The sequence below is a fragment of the Triturus cristatus genome, chromosome 5_1, assembly GCF_964204655.1.
Source record: "Triturus cristatus chromosome 5_1, aTriCri1.1, whole genome shotgun sequence".
Lineage (NCBI taxonomy): Eukaryota > Metazoa > Chordata > Amphibia > Caudata > Salamandridae > Triturus > Triturus cristatus.
The window spans coordinates 178,164,341-178,180,847 of record NC_140587.1 but is presented as its reverse complement, the minus strand read 5'-3'; the positions used below and the strand labels follow the sequence as shown (position 1 = coordinate 178,180,847).

The window sequence follows — 16,507 nt, the reverse complement described above, 5'->3', positions numbered from 1 at the left end:
GAGTTTAAGAATTATTCACCAATTCTGTAAAATTCAGGGACAGGAGATTCTGGCATCTTGGGAGAATGTTGCAATGTGAGGCGAAGTTGTATGAACTTGCTGATTCAAGGAATAGGGAGTAGTCAAGGAGAGATTTCTACACTGGTAGTTTGTATGGTGTTTGATCTTGCTGAGCATAAGGCTCTATTGAGTCGCCATTATTTGCATCCAGGGATGATGGGGAACCATGTGCAGACCGAAGGAGGAGTGGAAGTGCGAGTAACATTGTGAACTGTGGATATAAATCTAGGTTGGTCAGGTGACAAGGAGTGGTTTAACTGTTTTTCAGCCCAGCAAGAGTGATAATGTTTTTGTTGTCTGATATATATATATAGTTGCTCCTAATATGGTATAACATTAGATCTGAATTAAAATCTTTATTAAAGTAATTTTTGTAAGGTGCTTAATATTAGGTCTATTGTTCAAATGAGTAAGATGTGTAGCTTTGCTCAGTACTAGACAGTATTCTAAGTTCATAGATTGTGATCATCTCCAGGGTTCTGAAGCCGACAGTTAGACTTACCACTGGAGTGATGAGTGCAGCTGCCCCTGGAACTGTCGCCAACAAACTTGTTCATCTCAAACATGTGTCGAGCCTTTCTTACACCGGATAAAAAACATTTTTACACCTGCGTAGAGGACAAGCTTTTTTTGAGGAAGCACACAACCTATTACCAATCAAAGCATGTACTCCTGGCTATCAAAATGTGGCTTTTTGCATATCAACAAAATAGATTTCTCAGCGAGGTTTTCCATCTAAGACCCTGTCCTCTAACAGGGAGGACTCTGGTGGCATCTCTCCCTTTATTATCACCGCTTGCAGTGCGTGTCTGATCTGTGGGTACCTAAAGTGTTCTGTGTCAGCGAGGTCATATTCCACCTGCAGTTGGGCAAAGGAGACTACCTCTCCATCTTTCCACAGATCCCCAACCTTGGAAATGCCTATTAAATCCCACCGGTCGAAACCTTTGGTGTGTCTTAAATTGACAAGTAACTCGGGGTCAAAGAGTGGGGTGGCCAGTGTGATCTTACCCTCTCAGCCCAGGCTCGTCATGGCAGTCCGGCACACTTGAACTGCATGTCCGGTGGGCCCTGACAATTTAAATGTATTGGGGTTAGCATAAAGCGCTCCTGTAAAACCTCCCCCTGGGAGCAGCCATCTTTCAATGTGAAATCCCGGATCTCCCTGCGGCCTATACGTACATTGATTTATCGCACTGAGTTGCACCGCCCAACAGTATCTCTTGATATCTGGGAGGCCGATTCCCCCATCATATCATCCTTGCGTCAGCCTTTAATCGATATTCTGGGTGGTTTTCCCTCCCACAAAAGCTCTCTTAGGACACTTTCTATAGATTTAAAGTATTCTGCTCCCACTGGATTCGGCGTGTTCCGCAAGACATAAAAAATATGGAATGGACATCATTTTGAATAGGGCCGCACACCCCAGCAGGAACAGTGGAAGTGATTTCCAGTGCAAAACATCACTCCTAAGTCTTTGAAACGGGGAGAGGAGGTTACGCTCGTAAAAGTGAGTCGGGCCATTAGAGACCTGGATTCCCAGATATTTGAATACTGTTTCTGCTTCAGTAATAGTGAATCCCCTAGGTAAGGAAGGCTATTTACCACTGAGAACATAGATGACTGACTTGGACCAATTAATCTTATATCCTGAGAACCTTCTGAATACTATAAAAATATGTAACACTCTATTCAGGGAGATTGTCGGAGACGCCATGCATAGTAAAATATCATCGGCATACTATCAAATGCGGTCTTCCCAGTCTTCAGCCCACCTGAGCCCTCTAATAATAGGGTCTTTCCGTATCCACATTACCAAGGGCTCAAACACAAGGGTGAAGAGCAATGGGAAAAGCGGGCAGCCCTGTTTGGTACCTCTTCCGAGTGTGAATATTGGGGATTTTTGGTTATTGACCATTATTTGGGCCAAAGGTTCCACATATAGGAGATGCACCTAGCTCGGAAAGCCCGGTCCAAATCCCAGCTTCCTCAATACCGAGAACATATAGGACCAATTGATCGTATCGAATGCCATGGCTGCATCGAGAGACACCACCACCGCGTCCTACTGAATCGTATTAGCCACGGCCAGTACCCCCTGTAATCTCCGCAAATTAAGAGAGGTATTTCTGGCTGGCATAAAGCCAGACTGGTCAGGATACACTAGCGTTGTGATAACTCGTAGGAAACAAGTAGCTAGTAATTTTGCCAGGATCTTGGCTTCTGCATAACGCAGCGATATTGGCCTATAGGAGGAACATAAATTCTTGGGTTTCCCACTCTTGTGGAAGACCACTATGGTTGCCAACCGCTGTTCATTTGGGAGCGATCATGCTTCGCGACTCTCCTGAAACATTTTAGTCAAAATGGTGCTATTTTACTTGGGGCAAATTTATATAGTTCAATGGACAAGCCATTGGGGTCCGACGCCTTGCCCACTCACAGGTTTAGTTTGGCATTTTCTACCTCTGTACTTTCTAGGTCTTTTTCCAGGTCTGACCGTTCCTTATCTGAGAGCATGAGTAAAGAAATATCTTGCAATAAAGAGAGCGCGTCTGCTTCTGTGTAAGACATCTGGGACATGTAAATACAACGATAATGATCCCCAAATGTATTCACAATCTCCTGCGGTTCAGTGATTCTATTACCGGACTCCTTCATGAGTTCTACTACCACTCTATTGGCCTGCTCTTGGCGGCTTAGCCAGGCCAGCAATTTCCCGGCCTTATCACCAACCTCATAGATTTTACTGAGCATTGCTCTGTGTTGTGCTTTGGCCGCATCAGTGGCCAGAGCAAAATATTCTTTTGTTTTTAGTCGCAGGGAGTGTCGTACCTCATCTGAGTTCATATCTTGGAGTTTCCATTCCATTTCCAGAATTTCAGTTTCTAATCGCACTAGCGCTGCCTGTTTTTCTCTTTTGATTCTAGCGATCTGAGAGATAGCCGCACCTCGTATTACGACCTTGTAGGCCTCCCACAATATCTGCCCTGAGTCCACCGGGTGCTCATTTTCCTGAAAGTAAAGCTCTGTGTCGCGTACAATTGTTTCTTGTATCTGGGGGATCTTGAGATACCATGGATTAATCGGGCCGTCCTCCCTATTTGTGGCACCCCTACCTCTATTTGGACCCAGATGGGCGAGTGATCTGATACACCCCTTGCAAGGTGGTTTACCTCTCTAATGTGCTCTAATTGGTCCACCGGTGTTCTAATATAATCTATCCTTGACATACTGTGGTGGGCTTCCAAGTAGAATGTGTATTGCTGTTCCGTGGGATGGAGCGCCCTCCAAGTGCCCACTAGACCCATTGCTTCCAGAAAATTATGGATTTGTGTACAAGCAGGCGGAAGGTCTCTTGGGGGCCAGCGATCTAGCCTATCTGAGAAGATTGAGTTGAAGTCGCCCCCAATCACAAGTCTCCCCTCAGGCAGGGAGAGTAGGAGATCACCCAGATCTTTGAAGGCCAGGGCTTGAAGGCCATGTGGTAAGTACATAGAGACTAGATTTAGTGTACGCCTCTCCCATCTCTCCGAGGTTGCCACAAATCTACCCAAATTATATGTCCATATGCGATCCAGTCATCATCTGAAAATCTGTATAAGTCTTTATACCCAGACCTCGAGACTCAGAGCCGAAAGCAGAGTGTGCCACTAATTTGAACCCCCATCTTGACAGAGCCTTGAATGCGTTACCCAGTAAATGTGTCTCTTGGAGTAAAATCACATCGGGTGAGTGTCGTTTTATATACTGAAGCACTGCGTCCCTTTTCAACTTGTCACCCAACCCATTGACGTTCCAGGACATTAATTTAAGTCTGTGTGCCATGTCTGCGTAACGCGCTAATTTGTTCTGTCAAAGGAGTCCCCACGTGTGTCTCACTTTCTTGGTTAGCTACTTTCGCCCAGCCAGCCATGCCCAGCGCAAGTTTAATTACGTTCAGTGTTTTTATTGCAATGGCACCGTCTTGACACCTCTTATCAACCTTGTGCGAACTGTTAGCAAACTTAACTGAACAAACCCCCCCTCCTGTCTCCGTTTGGTTCGAACTGCGCCCCAGTGCGTTTGATCTTAAGTGTGTTGAAGTGACAGGAATCCGACCTCCCATCAGACATTAACTTCACCCCCCTCCCTACCTCCCTGCATGCCAGTTTCGGAACCTCCAGCTACCCCAAATTTGCAGAGTCCCTATCGCCCACCCCTTAAACTGGTACGTGTGCCAACCCCACACCTGTTCAGCCATGACTTAAGTGGAATACTGAGTTAATGTTTCGATTCCCCGGACAACCCAGTCCTCTTTTCCAATGTGCAGGCCTAAGTCCCTGCTGGGGGACAGTCTATAACATCATACACTGTGATAAGTGTGTGGCCATCTTGAGAGTTGAGTCCATCTGTGGCCCAAAGAAAGGGTTATGATACACTTTGTACTATCAAAATAAAGGATACAGACCAGTTATTTCTTTACGCTGTCAGTCATCAGACTTTTGCCAAGTGAGGACCCCGTGCTCTGCTCCGCCCGAGTCTGCCCCCGTCTGTATTGCTGGTTTTGGTGGTTCTTCCACGCTACCCGCCATCTGTCGAGCTAGTCTCATGCCTCCTCAGGGGTGTTGAAGAACCATACCTTACCCTCTGCCTCCACTCGCAGCTTGGCTGGGAAGAGCATAGCATATTTGATGCCTTTGTCCCGCAGGGCACTTTTAATTTCGAGGAAGCTGCGTCATTGGTGTTGGACCTTGAGCTTGAAGTCAGGGAAGAAGGTCACTTTACTATTTTCAAGTTCAATTGGTGGTGCTGTTCGAGCCATTTGTAAAATAATATCTCTGTCTCTGTAGTTGAAGACTCTTGCTACAATGGGCCTTGGGGGTGCTCTAGGTTTAGGTCTACCTCCGGGCACTCTGTGTGCCCGTTCGATCATGAAGAATTTTGACAATCGTGCGGGCTGTAAATAGTTTGTGACCAGTTCTTCTATTAACAAGTCCACTGCTTGCCCCTCATCGTGCTCCAGAGCTCCAAGAATTCGCACATTAATGCTCCTTGAACGCCCTTCATATTCCTCAAGCTGAGCTTCCACCCTGTCTCTACAGGTCTGTTGGTCAGTCACCCTTTGTTGATGGGTGGATGTGTCTTTAACTAGGGAACTGGTGGCTGATTCGACTTCTTTAATTCTAGAGTTCATATTGTGCATATCTGCACGTATTATGGAAACCTCAGTTGATACTGAGTCGATCCTGGTCTCGAGTGACGTTCTTACCGTCGTGATGGCCATCGTTGTATCTTGGAAGGTCACTTCTGGTGAGTCGTCACCAGCTTGTTGTTTCTCTGGCAGGTCATCCGCTTCTTTGTACCTTGGGCCTGCTCCCTTATTCCAAGCGTATTTGTCCAGTTTAACCTGCATAGAGGACTTGGTACTCCACCCCCGGCCATTATGGGTCTCTATGAACACTGGAGGTAATTTGTGAATAGTGTCCGAATGGTTACTGTCCATTTCCAGCTCTTGATACTAAGTCTTTGTCTGAGTGCCAGGATGGTGCGGACAGTTCTCCTGGTCACTCCGCTGCCTGATGTAAACTCTCAACGTTACGCCTCTCACCGCATGGGTGGTTTTACTCCAATAGCCGATACATCTTTTCCGCGGCCCCTAGGTTGCTGGAGTGTCAGAGGGCCCACAAGTACCCCTCGGTGTCTGTACCGTGAGCTACAGGGTATTATTTGGATCCACTAGAGCTGGTAACCCTCTCAGGGTGTGGAAACCTCCAAGTCTGTATCACCACTGCTCCCCTAACGAGTTGCTGGCAGAGTGACAGCCATGTGACCGCACCCCCGGTCAATATGTTAGGCCCACAACACCAACAGGTCAGAGCAGAAGCCCATGCAGTAGGGAGAGCCAACGTCATGGCAACAACGCGGTGGCTTGTAAACTTTGTAGTGGGTGGTGCATTGAATGAATGCAGCAGCGATTAACTTTTGAGGGTACTGTATTACACACCCCACACTCACTGTAACACAAGGATGACTTCAGAGATAGACCGTGTCCGCGTTTCTTGTTTGGCGCACTTCAGGATGCCTGCCGGAAGGGATGGGACACCCGATTGGGAGCCTCGACCTTGGGCGCCGTCCCCAGCATCGTCTGGCCCTCGCGGTCACCCCACAACAGTCACCGGGTGATTTAAGATTACATTAGGGCCTCCGTTGGCCAGTGAACTTCAAATGTGATGCCAAGAACAGATTCAGTTCGCAGCTACGTGGTGCCCCGGCACAGAACTCAATTGGGCACCTCAAGGCAGGCAGACCGCCGAGTGTGCCACCCGCCACACCTCCGAGTGCCGCTGCTGGAAGCACTTACTGGGGTCCGGGCGCTTACCGGCATGGAGCACGATCGGGGCTCCCCAAAGGCTGCACACCCCTCCGATTACACTGCTAGACCCTTCCTCACACACCAACGCTCTCTTCAGTTGCTGAAGTCCGGGACCCCCTCCTCCACTACGCGAGCTGCGTAGTCGGGCCTGTCGTTTGCGCAATCGAGTCGTTCTCTGACTCAGGTTGGTCAAATTCACCCGGTTCCTCGCTCAGGATATCCTAGGTGGGCTCAGGTACAGGAAAATGTGATTCTTCTTGCAGTTACTCCGGATTATTGGACGGATTTTTATGAGGAACGGGTGTGTTTGGTCGGAGCCGCTCTATGTTGTGGCCATCTTGCTCAGCGGTTGGACATGCCCCCATCAGGCTCTCTCTTGATGTGGGAACTCAGGTCATGTTGGTACTGTTGGACCTATCAGCAGCGTTCAACACAGTCTCCCATTCTAATCTTACCCGCAAGCAGCCGCGGTCCGTGCAGGTAACATCGGTGGGGCGGTGGGGCCAGGTAATGGGGGATTTCGAGGGATGATGCAGAGGGAAAATTATTTATTTATTTAATTTTCCCTCTGCATCGTCCCTCAAAATCCCCCCTTACACGGCCCCACCGCCCCACCGCTGTTACTTGCACGGACCGCGGCAGCCCGCATGCTGCACGAGGCAGGGTTATATGGCAGGGCACTACACTAGCTCATGGAGTTCCTTGACTATCGAACACAACAAGTTTGCCTGAACTCTTTTAAGCTGTAATTGATGCCTGTGGAAAAGGGGGTCCCCAAGGGATCATGTTTGAGCCTCACTTTGTTTAACGCCTATATGGCGCCTCTGGATGGAATTGTTAGAGCCTCTTGTGTAGAGATTGTGTCATACGCATATGATACACAACTTCTGTTCTCCTTTGGCCCCGATCCAGACAAGGTAAAGAGCAAATTCTCAAACTACATGTCGGAGATCGCTGTCTGGATAAAGAACAGCTGCCTCCAATTAAACAGCGTTAAGACAGAGATCATGTTGTTTGGCAAGGGTGCTGAGATATGGTCAAACGATTGGTGGCCCGCACACCTGGGAACAGCCAGGGCCAGCTCTAGGGCGTTGCAATGAGTGCTACCGCACAAAGGCTGACTTGTGGTAGGGTCGTCATTTTTGCACGTATATTGTCATTTAAAAAGCACCTGCTGCTGTGTTCCTGGCCTACAGCAATTTTCAGGCTACACTACACCTTGTAGTCCTGGCTGATGGAATGTTTCCTATAGACTGATTTACACACATATGATTGTCTCTGTGCAATGTGTGTGTGATGTAAAGTGCTCTGACACCTTACACCGGTATGAATAGTGCTCTAAAACTAAATGAATCCAAGAGGCAGTGGTTATGGAGACTTGAGGGGCACTGTTAAAGGGTGGTAGTGAGGGAATCCGTGGCGGAGGTGGTCATTGGGGGGGTTCCAACAAACATTGTCTCACAGGGCTCCACCTGTGTTAAAGCTGGCCCTGGGAACAGCCCCTATACTGAAGCAGGCGGTAAACAATGTGTGCATTAGGCTAGATCAATCTCTCTCTATGAAAGATCATATCAGCTCTACCTGTGGCATATGCTTTGCTACCTTGAGGCTTTGAAAAAAGCCTTGCCCTGGCTTCCCGAAACGGCTAGGAAAACTCTTGTCCAGGCTCTTATCACTGGCCGCCTAGACTATGGGAACGCTTTGTTGACCTCAGTAAGTGACACCCTGCTGGAAAAACTGCAGGTGGTCCAGAATACCACCACACAATTAATCTGTAACCTCCGTTTGCGCACACCTTCGGCTCCACTCCACAGAAAGCTGCATTGGCTGCCTGTTAGGAAGCGTGTCATTTTCAAACTTTGCTGCTTGACACACAAAGCCCTTTTTAAGTCACGACCAATCTACCTGGCTTCCTTGATAAACTCTTATCTCCAGTCGAGAAGCTTGAGATCATCGGACAAGTCGTTCTAGGACCCAAAAACCTCAGACCAGTCAACCTCCTGCACGATCCGGTAATGAGAGCAAAAAGTCCAAGTGGAAGACCATGTGGCCGCCCGGCAGGTCTCAGAAATGGAAGCCCCCTGGACCTCAGCACAAGAGGTAGCCATAGACCTTGTAGATCGACCCTGAACCCCCAAGGGAGAAACCTGACCAGAAGCCTTGTAGGCCAGAGGAATCAGAGACCGGGCCCACTGACTCAAGGAAGAAGTGGAAGGATGCAACCCCCATTCACCGAACCAAAATTCACAAACAGGGAATCGAAAACCCAAAGGGAAGCCACCCTATCCAAATAAATCAGCAGAGCCCTCCTGACATCCAACAAATGCAGCCTCACTTCTAACTCAGAAGAAGGAGACTGAAAAAAGGAGGGCAGAATCAGTTCCTGGTCCCGATGGAACTGGGAATCAACCTTAGGACGAAAGGGAATGGCAGGCTTCAAAATGATTCTGTCTTCGAAAACCCTACAAAAATGATGCTTAAAAGACTAAGCGCTCAGTTCACACAAACGCCGAATGGAGGAAACAGCCAACAAAAAGAAAGATTTAATGGACAACAAATGCAAGTCCTGGAATTCAAATGCAGGAGCCATCAATGCCTCCAAAACCAAAGACAGATCACACGAAGGGAGGTGCATCCGAGGCAAAGGAAGAACATTACGCAACCCATGCACGCTTCCCCACCATCATAATAATCAAGAATACGGAGCAGGGTGCCACCTACATGTAGGCAAACCCCCCTAAGTGACCAGTCAGTAATTGAGACGCAAAAATGAAATATCTCTCAGCACCAATAGGGAAGGTGCATAAGACATCAACTAATCTCCCAAGTACACAAATGCATGGACAAATAAAAAAACAGCTTCCCGCGAGGCCCTTACTGTAATTCCATCAAAAAGCAACAGCAGAGGAGCCGTGCTGTCCCCATTCGCTGCAGCTTCCCAGGCTAGTCTCCGACCCAGAAACACAGCCCCAGCCACCGTGAGCCGGTAACTCCGTCATCTAGACTCACAACAAGCAGCTGCGCTGGTGAGAGAGCACACCACGACTCCCAGGCACGGCACCGCATGGCCAGCATGGAGATCAGGTCGGCCCCGCCGTGACTGACCAACATTGCCACTGGAAAAAAGGACCGCAGCCCCACACATGGCCGGCGTGTGGTACACGCGTCCAACTATTCTGGTGAGACAAGAAAAACACAGGAGGTTGGAGAGGGGGATTCTTATTTGTGATTACGAATTACGTGGTATGGGTGTCTGGTGAGGCAGGAATGCCTCATGTCTGTAATGAAGGGAAGCGAGGGAGGGACGATGAGGTAATGACAATGCCTTTTATTTGTGTCAATTATCAAAACAGATATTTAAAAGGCATTGTCATTTACAATGTCAATAGCTTAAACTCCGGCAAATGCGAGACCTATTGCATTGCAAATGCTTGTTTCAAATATGTTTTTGAGGAAGGAAATAATTCGGAACCCTCCTTGCATAAGTCGAGCTTGATCGGGACACATGTGACCCACACACCTTTCAAAGATCACCAGAAGCCACTAGCGAACAAGGGTGTTAGCTGAAATGTTGTGAAGTGGGGGAAGGCCAGAGAATTGCAGCTGCGCATGGCAGCCACTACCCTGGCGGGAGCAGTGCTTAATTTGTAAAATATGAAGTGCAGGTGCTCAAATGTTTGTCGGAGGCCATGCCTTCTTTTATCCAGCTCCACCCACTTCCTCCACTGGCTCCACCCATTTACTCTATTAGCTCCACCCACATCCTCAACTGGCACTGCTAAAAGTCAGATGTAATACGTGATCTGAATTTCAGCTAGGGAGCCTTCGTCATAATAAGGTTTTGATCACACTAGAGTAATATTTTTTCTACAGAGCAAAATAGAGTACATTTTCACCATAACCTTGGCCTAAAAATTACAAGCATTGCTCAAAGGTGTTGAACAATCACAGACGTTTAACGCCCTGTTTGGAAGCATAATGTTGTGGATGCTATAATAAAGGGTGAGGATTCAGCTCATGATTTAGACAATCTCGATGCACAAATGGGTGCAATGTCTAATATTTATGTTTCTAATCTCTCGTCTTCATTGCTTGATTTTGCTCAAAAGGAAGTGTCACTCATAGTCGTTGAAATGTCAGTCATAATTACCCTGAATTGAATGAAGTTATGAAAATGGCACACATAGCACTCTGAAACCTTGGCAGCTATGTGGCGGGTGTCAGTGTCACTGGGTGAAGGGTGCACTGCAAGGAGAGCAGAAGGACTGCACTACCTGGCAAATGAAACTCCCCCTGTGAGCCCTGCTGCCAAGAGAAGAACACTTCCTTCCAGGCCTGGCTGTTCCCCATTTACTCACCAAGCCTCTGTCTGCCAGGGAACCAAGCTGCTTCCTGCACCAGAGATTATATCCTGCTACCAATGTCTATACTTGCTGTTAAGGGCCCCCTACCCTAACTCAAAGGCCGCGGGAGGACGGCGCCAACACACAACCACAGTTCACCCTAGCTCCCAGACGAGCTCGTGAGCCGTGGCTCTCTTTAACGCTGGGAGTGGACAGCCCCGGCGCGCGGAGGTCCGTGTGAGTTCAAAGACGCCAAGGAAAGAGACCAGGCAAGCGGAGGAGGATGAAAGAAGCCGAAACAAAGAGAGTGAGAGGAAGTGACGGGGGGGCGGAGGGGGGGGGGGGGTAAAGAGTAAGCGCTGAGAGGAAATAGTGCAAGGATGGCTGTGAGAGAACTCTTGGTTGTTTCGCCACAGATTGCCAAGCAATTGTTTGCAACAGTTTGGGAGCTCCTAACGTGGCCTACTTTTCTTTTTAGTCCCGTGACACTTTTTGGTTCTAACCTGATCGTTTCTGTTGTCGTAGATCTACCATGTGCTCACCTTATGCTCCCGGGCAGCATCCTCTATGGGGCGGGGTGTGTGCCTCTCGTGCTCCTTGGACTCTCGGCAGATGACACACAGGAGTGTGTGATCCTCTTCACAGAACAGCTTCAGCTTCTCATGGTGTATAGGGCACAGATGCTCCTCTGCGACCAATCCTAACCTTTCTAAGATGTTAGGGTGCAGGTTGACTCCTCGAGATGCTGTCCGGCAGGAGGAGGCAGGAGTGGTCCGGAGCACCGAGTGATGCAGGAGCGGCTGCTCTGACGGTCCGAGGAGCCCTTATGGAGGGAGCAATAAAGATGAAAAGAGACCGTCCGCCTCCTCACTCTGTCACAGAAGAGACAGGGAAGTCTCTTCAGATATGCAAACCGCCCGCCCCCTCCATCGAACACCGCCAGGCGCCACGCCCTGCACCTGTCCTGTAGGGTTGTAATGGCCCTAGGGGCCCCTCCAAATCACATCTGAAGTGAGCGGTGTGTGAGCTATGCTGCCGGCAAGTGATGGTATGTGACATGTCCCTGGAGGAGACCAGCGCTAGAGGATGTGTGGGCTCTGCTGCCCCCCTGTGGTAGTTTGTTTATTTGCAGCGTATCATAAATCACACCTGCAGTGAATGACGGATGATCCGTACTTCCCCTTGAGGTGGAATGTCTCTGGAGACACCTAAAAATATACAGCATCTGCTGTCACGTTTATATGGCAAGATAAGTGCTTGGTGGAAGCCATGCTGTGTCACTAAATATTTTAGATTATAACCCAGTAACAAGAAGAACAGCGGGGGTGCCAGCTCGCAATTCTGCTGAAGTGCGGGGGTTTCTATTGGTGGGCTGAGGGACTGCGCCCTTCTAATTTCACAGACTTGTGGAGGGTAATTGTAAAAAGCAATGACCATCCATTTTCTATAATAATGATTGCCTACTGTGCAGAGCTGCCTGACATCAGACAGCCAGGCAGATTCCCTTAGGCACATGCGTTATTGCGCAAAGAATGTCCACAGTACAACTACCTGCCGAGCCCAGAGATGACAAATCATAAAGGCCATGGGGGCATATTAACAAGGGCTTTATCTCCGCTTTTTGGGCTTTAAAAGCCAAAAAAGCGGAGATAAAACTATTGCCCTATTTACAAGAGGGTGCTAACATGCATAATCGCATGTTAGCACCCTTTTTCCCGACGCCTCCCTTTGCATCTCTAATGAGATGCAAAGTGGGCGTCACTGGGCAGTACAGCCTTGCAAATATCGCTGATGTGCACATCGCAATATTTACATGGCTGCAAAACTGCGATTTCCCCCGCTATCTCTGGATTTTTTATCACCCTGGAGTAACGCGTTGTTAATAACGCGCTAGCAGGGCGATAAATTGCAGAGATAAACGGCGATGAATAACAAAGCGCTACGTGCGCTTTGTGTTATTCATCGCCGTTCCTTGCTGATATGCCCCATGCTCACATACTGCTGCCAGCAGGCCCATCGAAATTGTATCTGTTAACAGTGGCGTAGCAAGGTCAGGTGGTACACGGTGCGGAAAAATTCCTGTCAAACCCCCCTCCCCCCAACCCCCCACATTGAAATTATTAAAGAAAGTTGGAAAAATAAGATGCTTACAGTTGAAAGTGTAATTTTTATATTTTAAAAACACATTTTTGCCATTTTGTCACCCCCCTCGGTGATGACACCCGGGGCTGCCCGGACCCTCCGCACCCCCCTTCCTATGCCGCTGTCTGTTAACCAGTACTACCTTTTCAGATGTAGATGCAAAAGGGATGGCATATGCAGTTTCACTCTATCTTAAGTAGGGGGGTGCAACCATTTAATTACCAATTACGAATCTTGAATATCAGCCACTCATAGGGGGATATTCTCAAGAATGTGTGTTAATTATCGCAAAATTATCGTAAAGCAACTTCTCACATCGCAGTCCATCGCGTGAAAATAACACTGTGTTAGCGTAGTATTCTCAACCCGGCGGCACCATGCGATAGTCTCACGATAACGCGACGCCGGAAAAATGCGAAACACCAACGCGAAAAAAGCGCCGATGTCCCAAATCGCGATACAAAAATCAGCGATAACCAGCGACAGCCCTGCAATTCACACGCCTCATGAGGGAAAATGCACCATAAAAGCAGTAAAAAAATAAATAAACTGCGTAGCACCATGGATGTACCCGGACCGAGTGCAGAGGAAAATGCGAACCCCACAAGCCCCCCGAATGCCCAGGGGTCAGGGAAAGGCAAGGACAAGAAGAAGAGGAAGACGCAGTTCAGTCCACAAGAAAACAGGATCCTGATAACGGAGGTGATAGAACACCATCAACTACTATCCGTCACATACACTGCGTCATTGCCAACAAAAAATGGGATATGGCAGTCCATCATGGACAAGGTGAATGCAGTCGGAGTGCTGAAGCGGTCAATTGAAGAGGTCAAGAGGCGCTGGAATGATGTGAAGCACAAAACCAAGTATAAACTCGCCAACAACCAGAAGGCAGCGATGGAGACCGGAGGTGGGAGTTGATGTAGCGCCTAAATGTATTGAAAATTGTAGGGGTGCATCATATTCACTGTTAGTTGGCACCCGCATATAATGAACGTATCTTTAGTTGTTCTGTGCGAAATGTATTAAGAAAATGTATCAACTATGTCGCAATGTAGAAGCATTAGGAGATGCGGAAAACATATAATGTATGTATTCAAGGAGATGTAAAATGATAAGTTTCTGTTTAATTCAATGTACCTGACTAAATGTGTAATTCGATTGGATTAATTCATGTATGGCATTTATTCATGTATGTGAAAATAGAAGCACGAATGTTAGAATGTAATTTAATAGTGTATTTAACCCAGTAGAGGCCCGAAGTCACATATATCGTGGACGAGAAAGGCCTGGTACTTTCCGCTGTATGCGGTAGGCCGCAAGTGATTTATTTTAGCAGAGGTTTTAGGCTGCAGTAAATCGTAGAAGTAAGGGATGCGAAGTATTTCTTCACTCTGTGATCTCACCGCAGGTGCAAGAACAGTTGGTTCGTTAGTAAAAAGGTCTTTGTTTGACCGTTGAATTATGGAGAAAGCCAGACATGGGAGTGCATTGGAATGTGCCAATCGTAACTCCTAGTGCCAACGCTGTCTGGGACTCAAGGCCAAGCTGATGGACGAGGGAAGATGGACGGAGCTGAATGGAAAATTACTGGAAGAAGACCTGGTCGAGGAGGTGTGCCAGAAGGCGTGTTCTGTGTTTTGGGGTTTCGTATTAGGGACAGCGCCCTGAGGGTTGAGCAGAGAGGAGATAGGCGAGGAGCTAGAAGGAGCGTTTTAGATCGAGCTCTCCAAGTGAAGACTTCTTAGGAAGTTCACTTCTGACACCTTTTCACGAGTTCTTGGGTCTCAAGGGAATGGTAAGCAGGGATGTCATCCAGCATAGAGTAGGGACAGAAATGCTTTGGTTTAATGATTCCTAACATCGACATTAGCTTGGTAGTTATCTACCTCATGCTTTTAGAGGCCGTGCTTTTGTTCATATTCAGTCGTATGCAGATTCTTCGTAGAGTGGCTTTTGTATTAGTACCCATTTATTTGTTGAACCTTGTGCTAAGGTGCTTGTATCTGCAGATGTTTTTCCTGATAATAAAATTCCGAAAGGAATAGAAATTGACCTCCAAGTCTTCAATTATGTCAAATTGCGGAAGGTATTCTTTGATAATTGTGTTTGCTCCCTCCACGCTATTGGGCAAGTAAAAAGGTTAATTCGACCAGAGTGGGTTCTTGAGATAAATTGGGCCCCAGCAGTTGGTAGCAGAGTAGGATGGTTACTTCCGATAGCGAGGGACGATTAGATAAGATAAGTGATCCTCGAGACCCATAGACGATAAGTAGCGGCGAATCATCAGATGGTGAGCAGCGGACGACGGCGGATGATGAACATAGACGGCGAGTAGCAGTGCGGCAGGAAGCAGCAGTTCGTGGAGTGAGTATCAACAGGATGAGATGTTGTAGATTGCGGTGTTGATTTGTTGTGTGATGTCTTGCAGAGTTAGAGTGAATGTTGAATAATTGCGAGATCAGGCTGTGAGCGCGCGCAGCCCGGGAAGTGTGGTGTAGAAGACACCCGTGGTAGATTTTGTTGACCACCCAAAGGAGATCGTGAGGTACCATCGATCACCTGGACCGAGATAGGGGGAGTGAATGTGTGAGTGCATGGCAACTTGACGCTGGTCGTGAGTTGCTGCATGTGGACTTGAGTATTTGTAACCTATCAGAGGCGACAGATAGTTGCCAGCCGAGGTCAACAATTTTGAGGGACTGTGGACGAACAGTCAGAGGCTGTGGACGGACAGCCAGGCGAGTAACTTGTATGTAGGGTATGAATGGGACGAGTGCGGGTGTGAAAGGTAAACGGTAAGGAGAGGGAACTGCTGCGAACGAAGACGGGTGACGCCAGAGAGTGTCGCGCTGTGATAGGTCGGTTGGTGTTAGTCGCGCTGTTATTGGAGGATTTGATATCAAGAGGTAAACAGTGTGTGAGACCGAATTTGTCAATCATGAAGTGTTTTAAGGTTTTTCGAGAAATGTGTAGAGGAGATAAGCATGTGGTTACTCTAGAGGGAGAAGAGGCCCCTCCCGAGGACACTCCAGCACATTATATGGCAAAGAATGTGGGTTTGCACACGATTATTTGGCTTGAGAATTGGCATAAAATGACCCAAAGTGAAGGGGAATTAGCATTCCCGAGATATGGCTCGTTCAGGATAGCAGTGATGTACCAGTTGAAATCTGTAATGGCGGGGTTACGACCTTTGCCAAGGCCCACACAGTTTGAAGCACTACATGCGTGGATCAGAGCAGCGCATGATAGGGATAGAGGGAGGAATCAGGAAAGAGTGAAGAAATCGATCAGGGCTTATCAGGATGCTAGATGGGATGCAGCGGAGAAAAGATGGAGGGTGCAGGCGATAGAGGAGGAGAGACTTTACCCCTTGTTGATTACATCAGAGGGGGTAAGGAATGTAAAGTCAGAAGAAGAGGATGAGAGTGACATAGACGATGACTTATTGGAAAGGTTATTGTCAGAGAGACCACCTCCGTATAACACAGAAGTCCCAGAGGGGACATTGGTTCAAATAGAAGATACGAGGAGAGTAATAAGCAATTCAGAAATGAGAGTAGAAGGGAGACTCTCAATAGGAACAGAGAGTACGAGGAGCCCG

General features: G+C 47.9%; 1 protein-coding gene across 1 annotated transcript in view; it reads right to left on the bottom strand.

Moving 5' to 3' along the window:
* LOC146830592 (E3 ubiquitin-protein ligase TRIM39-like) overlaps positions 1-16,507 on the bottom strand; it is a 432,642-nt gene that overhangs the window by 377,061 nt on the left and 39,074 nt on the right. Inside the window, exon 3 of the mRNA XM_085603762.1 lies at positions 11,301-11,581. Coding sequence (XP_085459888.1) covers positions 11,301-11,581 — 281 coding nt within the window. The remainder of the gene's footprint in view (positions 1-11,300; positions 11,582-16,507) is intronic.